This window comes from Mauremys reevesii, linkage group 24 (assembly GCF_016161935.1).
Source record: "Mauremys reevesii isolate NIE-2019 linkage group 24, ASM1616193v1, whole genome shotgun sequence".
Lineage (NCBI taxonomy): Eukaryota > Metazoa > Chordata > Testudines > Geoemydidae > Mauremys > Mauremys reevesii.
In genome coordinates, this window is record NC_052646.1 from 18,483,700 (window position 1) to 18,497,108 (window position 13,409).

Genomic DNA, 13,409 nt, shown 5'->3' on the forward strand with positions numbered 1-13,409 from the left:
ACTTTTGTCCCCCAGCCAGGCCTGCGAAGAGATCATCGATGCGGGGAAGCGGGTATTGCTCTGCACACAACACTGGGTTGACAGTGACTTTAAAATCAACGCAAATCCGGAGAGAGCCATCTTTCTTCACTATTGGAATGATAGGAGTGGCCCATGAGCTATGGGTAACTGGTATTAGGACTCCATTGGTGACCAGGCGCTCCAGGTCTGCTTCAACTTTTGGCCTGATGGCATATGGCACAGTTCGGGCTTTCAGATATTTTGGTGGACTGCCAGGTTTAATGTTCAATGTCACAGTGATTCCCTTCATACTTCCCAAATCATCTCCAAAAACAGCAGCATGTTTCCTTAGTATAGGGGTTAGACTGGTTTCTTCTTTAGTCATCCGGTGCACTTCTGCCCAGTTCAGCTGAATCTTCCCAAGCCAAGACCTACCCATTAAGGCTGGGTAGTCACCTCTCACCACAAACAGTGGCAATTTAGCCGCCTGTCCATTGAGCTCCACCTCAACATCAATAGTGCCCAACATGGGCACAGCTTCACCCGTATACGTCTTCAGCACAGTTTTTGTTGCCTTAAGCGGAAGATGCTGTAGCTTTTCCCTATACACAGTCTCAGGAACCAGCGAGACAGCTGCACCGGTGTCTAGTACCATGCATATAGGTTTGCCCTCCAATAAGGGGGTTACCCAGTATTCATGTGAGCCCGCTGCCAAAGACAAAACATGCAGTGGCACTTCCTCTTGTAATGAGGTGTCTCCTTGATCATCCTGGGTCTGCTCTAGAGTATGCAAGGTTCCTCTTTTTGTCGGCCACACCACAGGCCTCTTTTTCTTTTGTTTACAGGCATACTCAATGTGTCCCTTTTTGCCACAGTGTCGACACATCGGGTCCTTACACCAGCATTCTGATGCCTGGTGACCCAGCTTACCACAGCGGTAACATTCTTGACTCTGCACCGTTTTGTGGGTCAGTTCTTGGGACACTTTTTGCACCCTAGGGGATACACCGATGTATTGTGCCTCCCTTGTAGCCAGTTCCATGGAGACAGCAATATCAACAGCCTTCTGTAATGTAAGCTGAGCCTCTGTCAGTAGGCACTTCCGTATAGCTTAACTGGAGAGGCCACACACTAACCTGTCACGCAGGGCATCATTTAACATCTCTTTAAATTCACAGTGTTCTGCTAGCTTTTTTAAAATTGCTACAAATTGTACAACTGTTTCATCTTCCTTTTGGTCTCTTTTGTGGAACCTATATCTTTCAGCAATTACCAGTGGTTTTGGGGAGAAATGAGACTCCAGGATTTCCACAATGTCACTGTAAGATTTAGTCTCAGGCTTAACAGGGTGTAGTAAGCTGCGTAGCAGAGAGTAGGTTTTAGCCCCTACAACAGTTAAGAATATTGGCACCTTCTTCGCTTCTGTAATGTCATTTGCAATACCAAAAAGCTCAAAACGCTCAGTATACACAGGCCACTGCTCTGTATTCTCATCAAAAGGCTCCAGGGGCCTGGTCAGAGTAGCCATGATTTTTAGTTTCACTTTCACAGTCAGTGCAAACAAGCAGCTTTTTTGTTTGTTTGTTCTTTACCTTAACTTCTACTTCCTTCTGTTACTGGAGCAGCACCGGAGTCTCACCCTCGTCGCCAGTGTTATATCCTTGGGGCGGCCGGTGTAGGAAGCAATCACTTGAGGCCAGAGAGCAGGCAGCTAACCAAAACCTCCATTTTATTTACAGAAATACAGAGAGCTCACTCAGTCGGTTGAAAACGGCAGAGCTATCCCTTAATAGTCTAACTCAGTTGCCATAGTAACAAAACCCATGACAACCAAATACACAACAGTTCGGGGTCGGGATGGGGCCTGGGCTCAGACACGGGGGCGGGGGACTTGGGGGCAGGTTCCTTCTAAATCTCCCTCCGGCTGAAGGGAACAAGGGCCGTCCTTACACTGATGCCTGAATTGATCCTTCACGTCACACAGGCAGCCGCTGATTTACCCTCTGCCCTGGATCTGCAGTGCGAGGGTCACAGGCCATTTAACGGGGATTTGCCCTGGGGCAGGGCGGGCCGAGTTCTCTGGGCACCGACCCTGGAGCGAGTTTAGTGCTGGACAGTTACTGGGTCCCCTTAACACTGTGCCCCATATAGAGCATCCACCGATCCCGGCAGGAAGGGGAGGGGGTGGAGAAGATGTGGTGGGACAGCCTAGGGGGATCTCAGAGGGAACTGGGGTGGCTGGGATGACGGGGGGCATCCCAGCAATGGGGGACTGGAATGCGGGAGTGGATCCCGGAACAGGAGGATTCTGGGGGCAGGGCAGGTCAGGGGTAGAGAGGATCCCAGAAGAGAAGGGCCTGGGTATCTGGGGGTGTAGATGGGAGGGGAGCCATAGCCAAGGAGTGCAGGAAGGGGTGAAGATCCCAAGGGAGAAGGGGCTGCACGGTGTGGAGGGAAGGCGTCTGGGAGTAGAATTGGCTGAGGGTGCCTGGTGGGGGGTGGGGATCCCAGCACAGGGCTGAGTTGGGGGAGGGGCTGGAGGGCAGGGCTGGGGATCCCGGAGGTGGGGATCCCAGCAGAGGGGGCTGGGAGCCGGCGTGGAGGGGCTTGGGGGGTCACTCACAGCCGACGTGGAGCCGGACGGTTCTGCGGGTGGAAGGTCCCTGTGGTGGCCTGTAGGTGACGCTGCAGACGAGCTCTTTGCCGTGGTCCCCCAGGCCGGGCGTGAAGCTGAGCGCGGAGCTGTGGGTCCAGGTGCCGTTCGCCAGCTGGGCTGAGACGTTCCGGGCTGTGTCGCTGAACGGCCCCATCCAGGTGACTCGGGGAGGGGGCCCGGAGCAGCGCCCAGGGGCCGTGCAGGTCACAGTCACTGGCTCCCCGGCCAGCAGCGTCCCTGGCAGCCCCCGCGCTGGTGAGATCTGGATCTCTGGCTCCTCCGTCAGCCCTCAGACACGGGGAGAGGGGAGAGAATCACTCGGGGACACGGGGCCTTTCCCCTCTAGGGGCGCGGCCCCAATCTGGCCCCAGGGCGGGGACTGGCTGGCTCAGAGGGGCTGATGAGCGGTGTCATAAATATAGAGGGAAGAGTAACAACTCTCTGTGTGCAGTAGCATCAAATCCCTCTTTGGCAGCTGTACTAAATCGCCTTCCCTGTAAGGGATTCATCATCTCAGATAACCTAGTTGGCACCTTACCAGAAGGACCAATGAGGAAGGAAGAAACTTTCAAATCTGTGGGGGTGGGGGGAGGATTTGTTTGTAGCTCTCTTTGTTGTTCCCTCTCTGGATAGAGGGAGAGACCGAGCAGGTACAACATCTCCTGCAAATATACCTGGAATAATAGATCTAAAACCACAGACATTGTAAGGAGGCAAAGAAAGGCACTAGGTTATCTTGTGTTTTAGCTTGTGAATTTTCCTATGCTACAGATGTAGTTTGATTCTTGTTTTTGTAACTGTGAAGCTGAGCCAGAGGGGAATCCTCTGTGTTTGAAATCTTTTATTTACCCTGTGAAGTTACCTTCCACACTGATTTTGCAGGTGTGATTCTATTTCTCTCTCTCTATATATAAAATTCTTCTTTTAAGAACATGATTGATTGTCAGTTTCCTGAAGACAGGTCTGTGCTCACATTACTAACCAATTGTTTGGTACATTATTCTCAAGCCTCCACAGGAAAGGGGGTGAAGGGGTTTGGGGGGATATTTTGGGAGGACAGGGATTCCAAGTGAACCTTCCCTAGGTTTTTCTATAACTCACTTGGTGGTGGCAGCAATAGCGTCCAAGGACAAGGGAAGGAATTTGTGCCTTGGGGAAGTTTTTAACTGAAGCTGGTAGAACATAACCTTAAGGGGTCTTTGAGGCAGGTCCCCACATCTGTACCCCAGAGCTCAGATTGGGGGGAACCCTCACAAGCAGTGACTGCGGCTGCACTTACCTGGCACAGAGACCGTGACCACAGGGTCAGTGCCATCGGAATTGGAGCGGTAAGTGTGATCTAACAGGCCTTTCTCGAAGCTAAAGAAATATCTCCCGGCATCCATCCGTCGGGCATCACTGATTTGCAGGGAGCAGTCGCCGCGCGCTGGATCCCCCGTCAGCCGGAACCGGCCCTGGGTCTCCTGCGACACCCCCAAGCTTTTGGCACTGCTGGCCACAGGACGATCCTGGCCCATAGTAGCAGGCTCCTTGTACCACAATCCGGATAGCTGGGCCGAGGGATTGTCGGTGTCGTACGAGGCTGGGTACGTGAAGGTGCAGGAGACGAGAATGCAGAGACCCTCCTGCACCGACACCAACTGCGGCACCATCAGGGTAAATCCTGGCAGCTGGGACAGGGACCCTGCAGGGGGCGGGGAGGGATCGAAGTGGGACCCATAGAGAGCAGAGACCAACCCTGAGCTCCCCCCAGACAGGGCCGGCTCCAGGCACCAGCCTGCCAAGCACGGGAGAGCGCAGCACTAGGGGATTGTTTTTGTTTGGCCAGGCGGCGCTGGGAGGAGGCGGGGCTTAGGAGGCGGGGTGCCCTGTTGTGGGGGCGGGGACTTGGGCGACACGACACTCGGGGGGGCGGGGACTTGGGCGACGCGACGCTCGGGGCGGGGACTTGGGCCACGCGACACTCGGGGCGGGGACTTGGGCCACGAGACGCGGGACCTTGCGCGATGCGACGCTCGGGGGCGGGGCTTAGGCGACGAGAGGCTCAGGGGGCGGGGACTTGGGCGGGGCGACGCTCGGGGTAGGGACTGGGCCGGGCGATGCTCGGGGGGAGGGGCTTATGTGACGCTCGGGGGCGGGGCCTTGGGTGGCGTGATGCTCGGAGGGGAGCGGCGCTCCTTGTTTTTGCTTGGGGCGCCAAAAATGTTAGAGCCGGCCCTGCCCCCAGAGCTCTGCCAGTGCCCCTCACTCCCGACCTGCAGCCCCCTGCGAGCCCAGCCCTGGGTCCTCGACCAATTCTCACTCCATTTAGTTTCGATCCCTCCCCACATCGACCCCCCCTGCCCCCGCTCCCTGTCACTCAGCACCCCCTAGCACCACACTGGGGAACTTGTCTCCCCTCCCCCCGTTGTCCAAGTCCTGGGACAGACCTGGCCCTGCTTAGCGCCGGTTCTGCCCTTCCCCCTAACGTGGAAGCTCCCTTTCCCTGGCATCCTCCTGTGGCATCAGGGCTCTGCCCATGGCTGGGGCATCCGGCTGGGACAGATGTAGAGATCAATGGGGAGTGGGAAGTGTGAGAGCAGAGGCTGTCTGGGGACACAGATCTGCCTGGGGGACCCTCAGTGCTGCTGGGCTCTGCAGGGGGCTGATCTGGGGCTGCTGGCAGCGCAGGGACCTCCCCTCCTCAGCAAACCCCAAATCCCCAGAGTGTCCTGTGAGTGATCCCAGCAGTTGAAGGCCAGTAAACCCTAACTTCAGCTCAACTCCCTCTCGAGATCTATCAATGCCCCTCACTCCCGACCTGCAGCCCCATCTGAGCCCAGCCCTGGGTCCTTGACCAATTCTCACTCCGTTTAGTTTCCATCCCTCCCTACATCAAGCCCCCTGCCCCCAGTCCCTGTCACTCAGCGGCGCCTAGCACCACACTCGGGCACTGGGGTCCCCTCCCCCTCTGGCCAGTCTCCCTTCCAAGTCCTGGGACAGACCTGGCCCCACTTAGTGCAGGTTCTGCCCTTCCCCCTGTACTGGGGCTGAAGGTGCTGCTTACTTACCCCTCCAGGGCAGGGTGAGGATCAGGACCCTCAGTATGGCAGGACCCCCTGCTCTCCAGAAGGGGCCCTGAGTCGGGAGCTCCCTTTCCCCGGCATCATGGTGGGGCATCAGGGCTCTGCCCATGGCTGGGGCATCTGGCTGGGACAGACCTAGAGACAGACGTGGGGGGTGAGAAGTGCGAGAGCAGAGGCTGTTTGGGGACACAGATCTACCTGAGGGACCATCAGTACTGCTGGGCCCTGCAGGGGGCTGATCTCGGGCTGCTGGCAGTACAGTGACTTCCCCCTCCTCAGAAAATCCCAAATCACCACATGATCCTGAGAGATCATAGGCTAAAAAATCCTTAAATTGGCAAAATAAACCCTGAGATTTTCCTCTAAGAATCATGAGAGCTGCCAGAAAATTCTGATCTGGTGACAGAAGATGGTCAGAAGACAGTACTGCTCAGTGCCTGCTTTGCTTCAGTGTAAAACAACATGTGAGCAGGCAACCAATGAAGTTACCACAGACAACAAAGAGGAAGGGCGGCAGATTGGGATCAGTAAAGAACACGTCAGAGATGTTCCGGCTAATTTGAATTAATTCAGATCAGTGGGGCAGGAAGCTGTTCAACCCAGGGGGCTGAAGGAATTAGTCGAAGAAATCTTGGAGCCATTGGCAATAATATTTGCAAACTCCTGGATAATAGGAGAGGTCCCAGAAGATGGGGGAAGGGCTAACAGTGGGGCCATCCTTAAAAGGGGAAAAGGGAGGAGCCGGGGAACTATAGACCTGTCAGCCTGACCTCGACACCTGGAAAGCCACTAGAACAATGTATAAAATATTCAATTTGTGAGGATGAAAGGGTGATCACCAGCATGGATTTACCAAGAACAAATCCTGCCAAACCAGCTTTGTTTCCTTCTTTGACGAGGTAAGTGGTTGGGAGCTGGGGGAAAGCAGTGGACATAACATACCTGCACTTCAGCAAGGCTTTTGACACAGTCCCACATGACATTCTCATAAGGAAGCTGGAGAAGACGTCTGACGGAACTCAAATGTGAGATTGCAGCACTACTAACTTTCATTTAAATCAGCTTCTGTACCAGATGATTGGAGGAGAGCGAATGTGACACCAATTTTTAAAAAAGGCTCCAGGGGTGATCCTGGCATTTGAAGGCCAATAAGCCTAACTTTAGTGATGGGCAAACTGGTTGAAATTATAGTAAAGTGAAAGAATAGCAAAGAGCAGAATGATCATATGCAGAGATTTGTTGGGGAAGACTCAATATGGTTTTTGTAAAGGGAAATCATGGTTCACCAAACTACTAGAATTTTTGGAGAGAGTCAACAGCATGTGGACAAGGGTGACCCAGTCCATGTAATTAGATTTTCAGAAAGCCTAGGACAAGTTTCCTCCCAAAAGGCTCCTATGCAAAGTGAGCTGTCATGGGATAAGTGGGAAGATCCTCTCCTGGATCAGTGACTGGTTAAAAGATAGCAAACAAAGGGCAGGAATAAATGGCTAATTTTCACAGTGGAGAGAGGTGAATAGTGGTGTCTCTCCGGGGTCTGTACCGGGACCAGGGCTGTTCAACATGTTCATAACTGATCTGGAAAACGGGGTAACCAGTGAGGTGGAACAATTTGCAGATGATACAAAACTTCTCAAGATAGTTAAGTTCAAAGCTGACCGCAAAGAGCTACAAAGGGATCTCACCAAACTGGGTGACTGGGTAACAAAATGGCAGATGAAATTCAATGTTAATAAATGAAAAGTAATGCACATTGGGAAACATAATCCCAACTAGACATATAAAGTGGTGGGGTATAAATTAGCTGTTACCACTCAAGGAAGAGATCTGAGAGTCACTATGGAGAGTTCTCTGAAAACACCCACTCAATGTGCAGCGGTCATCAAAAGAATTTGTTGGGCATCATTAAGAATGGGATAGATAATAAGACAGAAAATATCATATTGCCCCTATATAACTCCATGGTAACACTCACATCTTGAATACTGCGTGCAGTTCTGGAGGCCCCATCTCAAATCGGAATTAGAAAAGATTCAGAAAAGGGCAACAAAAATGATGATGGGAGTGGAACGGGTTTCACAGAAGGAGAGATTAATAAAACTGGGACTGTTCAGCTTGGAAAAGATATGCCTAAGGGGGGATATGATAGATGTCTGTAAAACCCTGACTAGTGTGGAGACAGTAAATGCGGTGGTATGATTTACTCCTTCCCATAACACAGGAACTAGAAGTCCCCAAACGAAATGAATAGGCGGCAGGTTTAAAAGAAATGTAAGGCTGTATTTCTTCACACAACGCACAGTGAACTCTGCAGACAGGGTGGGGCGCTAATGCTGCCCTCTGCCCCACAGCTGCATTCCCCCCTCCCCCGCTCCACCCTGCTCCTTCTGCAGCTGGGACTCTCCTCCTTGTCAGTGTTACAGACCCTCCATCCTCTTCCTTCTTGTGAGAATGGTGGGGCCCACTCCCGCCTTCCCCTCCTCACATGTGAATTGGGCCACTCACACCTTCCCCCCGTCTTTACCTGATAAAATGGTACAGACCTCTCACTCCTGCCTCCCCCTCCCCCATCCACTGCAGTGAGCTGGGCGGGTCTCAGCTTGGATCCCCCATGGCCCATGCACCATCCCCTGCCAAAGCAGGGTGGGACGGCCCCGTTGCCCAGGGCTGGAGGGGAAGGGGCCGGCCCTGAGAGATCCAGACTCAATCCCCATCCGTGGGGGGCTGCCCTGCCCCTGTAGAGTATCTGGGATCTCCAGGGGGTCTGTGCCCCACACATACACCCCATTTTGCCCCACATGGAGCTGGGTCAGCACAATGGAGTGAGCACAGTTGGACTATGGGTGAGAAGTTTGCACGTATGTGCTCAGCCTGGGATATCTATAACTGCCCCCTCTACAATACCTGCCCTCCCTGCCCCCCAAAACCACCCGTATGGGGAAGGGGAACCCACCGGCAGTTCCATTTCCTACCATCCCTCTGCTGCCCTCAGATGTTCTCGGGAAGGAGGCTGAGAGATTGGAGCTGGGGAACCCCCTCCTGTACGTGGCCCCCTGAGCCGACGTCTCCAGTGTGGCCTCCATGGTGGGGGAGCCCTGGGGCGGGATCCTGCTTGGGCTGGAGGGGCCACGGCAGAGCTGTGGGGGCTGGGAGACCAGGGCTGGGATGGGAAGGGGCTGTGGGTCGGGACTGAGGGGCACCCCAGTCTCCACAGACCATCCAGCTCCCTCCCCCCCATTTCCACTCACCCCTAGACCTGCAGAGGGGGGCTCTGCACTTGGCTCTCAGACCCTGCAGCCCGGGTTCCTCAGGGTTTGTGACTCGGAGCCTGGGGAAGCAGCATGCACAGGAACCTGAAAGCAGAAGTGGGCGCTGGCAGGGGCTGTTGGGGGGAGATGCTTTCTCAGAACCCCCAGAATCAGCATCTGCCAACTTCCCCTCCCTCTGGCTGGCACTGCCTGCGGCTTCCCTGCAACAGGGGCAGGCTGCATATTGCTTGTGGGGCTGGAAATAAAACCCAGGAGTCCTGACTCCCCACCCCCATCCCCCACTCTAACCCACAAGACCCCACTCTCCTCCCAGAGCTGGGACAGAACTCAGGAGTTGTGATTCTCTGCCTCCACCCCACCCCCACTGTAACCCAATAGACCCTGCTCCCCTCCCAGAGCTGGGATACAACCCAGGAGTCCTGGCTTCCAGCCCCCCTACTCTAACCTGCCAGACCCCCCTCACCTCCAAGAGCCAGGGACAGAACCCAGTAGTGGCGGGGGGGGGGGGGGTGCCCAGTCCCTGCATCCGCTCTAACCCTTTATTTCTGCTTTCTCCAGTTACAAAACAATATTTTAACACTAGCAGTTTGCACCTCTTATCACACTGTACATGCTGCAGATCCTAATCACTTACCCGGAGCTGAGACGCGTTCGCCTCTGGGGTGGGGCAGCTGCAAAGAGCTCACTGGCGCCGCTCAGAGAATTCTTCCTAAATCCTAAAATACTGAATTAACTTTAGGAGAAACAAAGCAATATGCACAGATCCATGTCAAAATCACTGTCAGTCATTTATTTAGGGGGTTTTGCAGACTCAATAATAAAATAATGTTCAGTTCTCTCTATTCTTTCCTGGACCTGTACAGAATAGAGACACAAATAAGGGGTTTTGAACGTTCCTGTCTTTTGTTCTTGTTACTATTTTTTCCCATGGGTGTTCCAGCCTGGGAGCACCCACAGAGTCGGCCCCTGAGCTTTTTCCAGCCTCCCAGCTAGCTCCTCAGTCTGCTGGGAAAAGGGACAAACATACACGTATCCCTTCTCCCAGCAGACGTACTCAGCCCGGAGGTGCAGGGGACAAATTAAGCCCTGGATGGGGAGGTGGGTAGGGAGGCAATGGGGGCCAGAGGCGATGGGGGGATGGATGTGGGGCTTGGAGAGGCAGTGGGAGCCGTGGGTTATTGGGGGTGAGCCCGGGGCCAGAACCTACTGCTGCATGGCAAGGGTCCAGGGCCAGAGCTCACCACTGAGTGGCCAAGAGAAAGAGCCCAAAGCCCAAAGGACAGGGCCCAGCGACAGACTATGGGGTCCGGAGTTAGAGCCCCAAACCCCACAGCTGGAGCCCACCACCCCAGGGCTGAAGACCAACCCCACCACCCCCAGGAAGGTGGGGAACTCACTGGCCCCTGCTCCTCCAGTGTTTGTGTGTCCAGATGGGGCAGGGCCAAACCCCTGCTTGTGGGTCTGGGAGAGGGGCCTCTGCTTTGCCCCCCCAATCACCACCTGGGAGGCTGTGGCCACAGGAAAAGCCACATTTGAGAAACACGTCCCTAGAACGTCCTGCACAACCTGGCTCCAGTGGCTGGAGATCTCAGTGCCATCGACGCAAGGAGAGAGATTGTCCCAGACACAGGCAGCTTCTGACCCCACCACGGGGGTGGGCTGTGGGGAGGGTGAATAGGACATGGGTATTTCCCCTCTGGGGGCTCTTAGCAGGGGAAACGTCAGCAGATCGGAACTGGTCCATTGAGCGCAGATGTTTGTTTTCTGTCTCTCGGTTCCTCAAGCGACTCCCAGGTCCCTGGTCACTGAGGATTCCCTAGTGATGAGAGCTGGGTCAGCGGGTCTCAGGAAAGGCAGCTGGATTCCAGTGGCTGCTGACTCCAGCCTTTGATTTAAGAGCTGAGATGCAGCTGAATCTGGGTTGGGGCTCAGGGACTGTTTATACAGGGATCCCTCGCCCGGTGCTGAGCTGCATAAGTGTCTGGGAAAAACCTATAACTAAAGGAAATGCAGCACCCCCTAAATGGATGCATTGAGGCCAGCCCTGGTGGCTAGGCCCTCCCAAATCTCCCACTCTGGCCTGGTCTCCCAGCCAGATCCTGGCCTGGTCTGCCCCAGGCCAGTGGCACATCAACTCTGTGTCCCTGCGTGTGGGCATCAGTGGCTGTGCTGGGAGGCTCGTTGCTTAGTGGATCTTGTAAAACAGGAAGTTTTCAGTCAGTGAGTTTGCTCCACCTCCGCCCGATCGGCCCAAGAGAGCAGTGATTGAAGGGGGGAGGGGATCATTTGCTGCCAAAAGGCAATGAGCTGCTGCTGTATAGCAATGCAGTCCCATGTCTGCCAGCACCCAGAAGATGTACCGTGATGGTGAGCTGTGCGGGCTCCATGCTTCCCGTGGTATGGCGTCTGCACAGGTAACCCAGGAAAAAAGGCGCTAATCAATTGTCTGCTGTTGCTTTCACGGAGGGAGGGAAGGAGAGGGGGGGCTGACAACATTTACCCAGAACCACTCGCGACACTGTTTTTGCCCCATCAGGCATTGGGATCTGAACCCAGAATCCCAATGGGCAGCGGTGACTGCGGGAACTGCGGGATAGCTGCCCACAGCTACCCCCAGTGCACCGCTCCGGAAGTCGATGTGAGCCTCGGTACGGTGGACGCAGTCCGCTGACATAATGCACTTAGAGCATTTTGTGTGGGGACACACACAGTCGGCTGTATAAAAACTATTTTTAAAAAACTGACTTCTATAAATTCAACCTCATTTCGTAGTGTAGACATACCATAAAAGTGTAGAGAATCCTCCAGCAAGTGCCCCACGCTGCAGAGGAAGGCGAAAAACCTCCAGGGCCTCTGCCAATCTGCCCTGGAGGAAAATTCCTTCCCAACCCCAAATATGGCGATAAGTTAAACCCTGAGCATGTGGGCAAGATTCACCAGCCAGCACCCAGAAAAGAATTCTCTGTAGTAACTCAGATCCCACCCCATCTAACATCCCATCCCAGACCACTGGGCATACTTACCACTAATAGTCAAAGATCAATTAATTGCCAAAATTAGGTTTTCCATCATACCATACCCTCCATAAACTTATCAAGCTTAGTCTTGAAGCCAGATATGTCTTTTGCCCCACTGCTACCCTTGGAAGGCTGTTCCAGAACTTCACACCTTTGATGGTTAGAAACCTTCATCTAATTTCAAGTCTAAACTTCCTGATGGCCAGCTTACATCCATTGTTCTTGTGTCCACATTGGGCCACATTAAATAATTCCCCTCTCTCCCTGGTATTTATCCCTCTGACATATTTATAGATAGCAATCGTATCTCTCCTCAGCCTTCTTTTGGTTAGGCTAAACAAACCAAGCTCTTTGAGTCTCCTTTCATAAGACAGGTTTTCCATTCCTCGGATCATCCTACTAGCCCTTCTCTGTACCTGTTCCAGTTTGAATTCATCCTTCTTAAACATGGGAGACCAGAACTGCACACAGTATTCCAGATGAGGTCTCACCAGTGCCATGTATAATGGTACTAACACTTATCAGTACTGGAAATACCTCGCCTGATGCATCCCAAGACCACATTGGCTTTTTTCACGGCCATATCACATTGGCAGCTCATAATCATCCTATAATCAACCAATACTGCAAGATCCTTCTCCTCCTCTGGTAATTCCAACTCATGAGTCCCCATCTTATAACAAAAATTCTTGTTATTAATCCCTAAATGCATGTCCTTGTACTTTTCACTATTAAATTTCATCCTATTACTATTACTTCAGTTTACAAGGTCCTCCAGATCTTCCTGTATGATATCCTGGTCCTTCTCTGTGTTAGCAATACCTCCCATCTTTGTGTCATCCGCAAACTTTATTAGCACATTCCCACTTTTTGTGCCAAGGTCAGTAAGAAAAAGATTAAATAAGATTGGTCTCAAAACCAGTCCCTGAGGAACTCCACTAATAACCTCCCTTCAGCCTGACAGTTCACCTTTCAGTATGACCCGTTGTAGTCTCCCCTTTAACCAGTTCCTTAGCCACCTTTCAATTTCATATTGATCCAATTTAACTAATAATAATGCCATTTGTTATTGGAACTCATTTGCAAAAATTTTCTTAACATTACATGAATATATTGGCTCATACTATAGAATTAGAATTTATAATCCCCGTTCCATGATGAGATATTTTGGGGCTATAATGTATTTTAATTAAAATGATTTTTAGATAAAATGCTTTTTGAGAAAAAAAACCTATGAAAAAATCGAATTAAAATAAAAAAATCCATTTTTTTAAATATCATTGATTTTTATCCACCCTGTTTTGTATTTTAAGCAAATACATAGGTGTGAGTGAGAAAGTTGGTAACGTTAAGTTTTGTAAAAAGTTTTTCCCCTTAATCAGGCATGTGCAGCTCTCCTGAC

The 13,409-nt window shown here is 52.5% G+C and overlaps 1 protein-coding gene across 1 annotated transcript; it reads right to left on the minus strand.

Annotated features, from left to right (window-relative positions):
- Positions 1-3,906: 3,906 nt before the first annotated feature.
- LOC120390584 (myeloid cell surface antigen CD33-like) lies at positions 3,907-4,312 on the minus strand. The gene has a single exon (XM_039513317.1). The coding sequence runs from the start codon at positions 4,306-4,308 to the stop codon at positions 3,907-3,909; it is 402 nt and encodes a 133-aa protein (XP_039369251.1). The 5' UTR covers positions 4,309-4,312.
- Between the last annotated feature and the right edge of the window lie 9,097 nt (positions 4,313-13,409).

Bases quoted from the DNA above. Each gene is read 5' to 3' on its own strand.
- LOC120390584 (XM_039513317.1), bottom strand. From the start codon at position 4,308: ATGGTGCCGCAGTTGGTGTCGGTGCAGGAGGGTCTCTGCATTCTCGTC.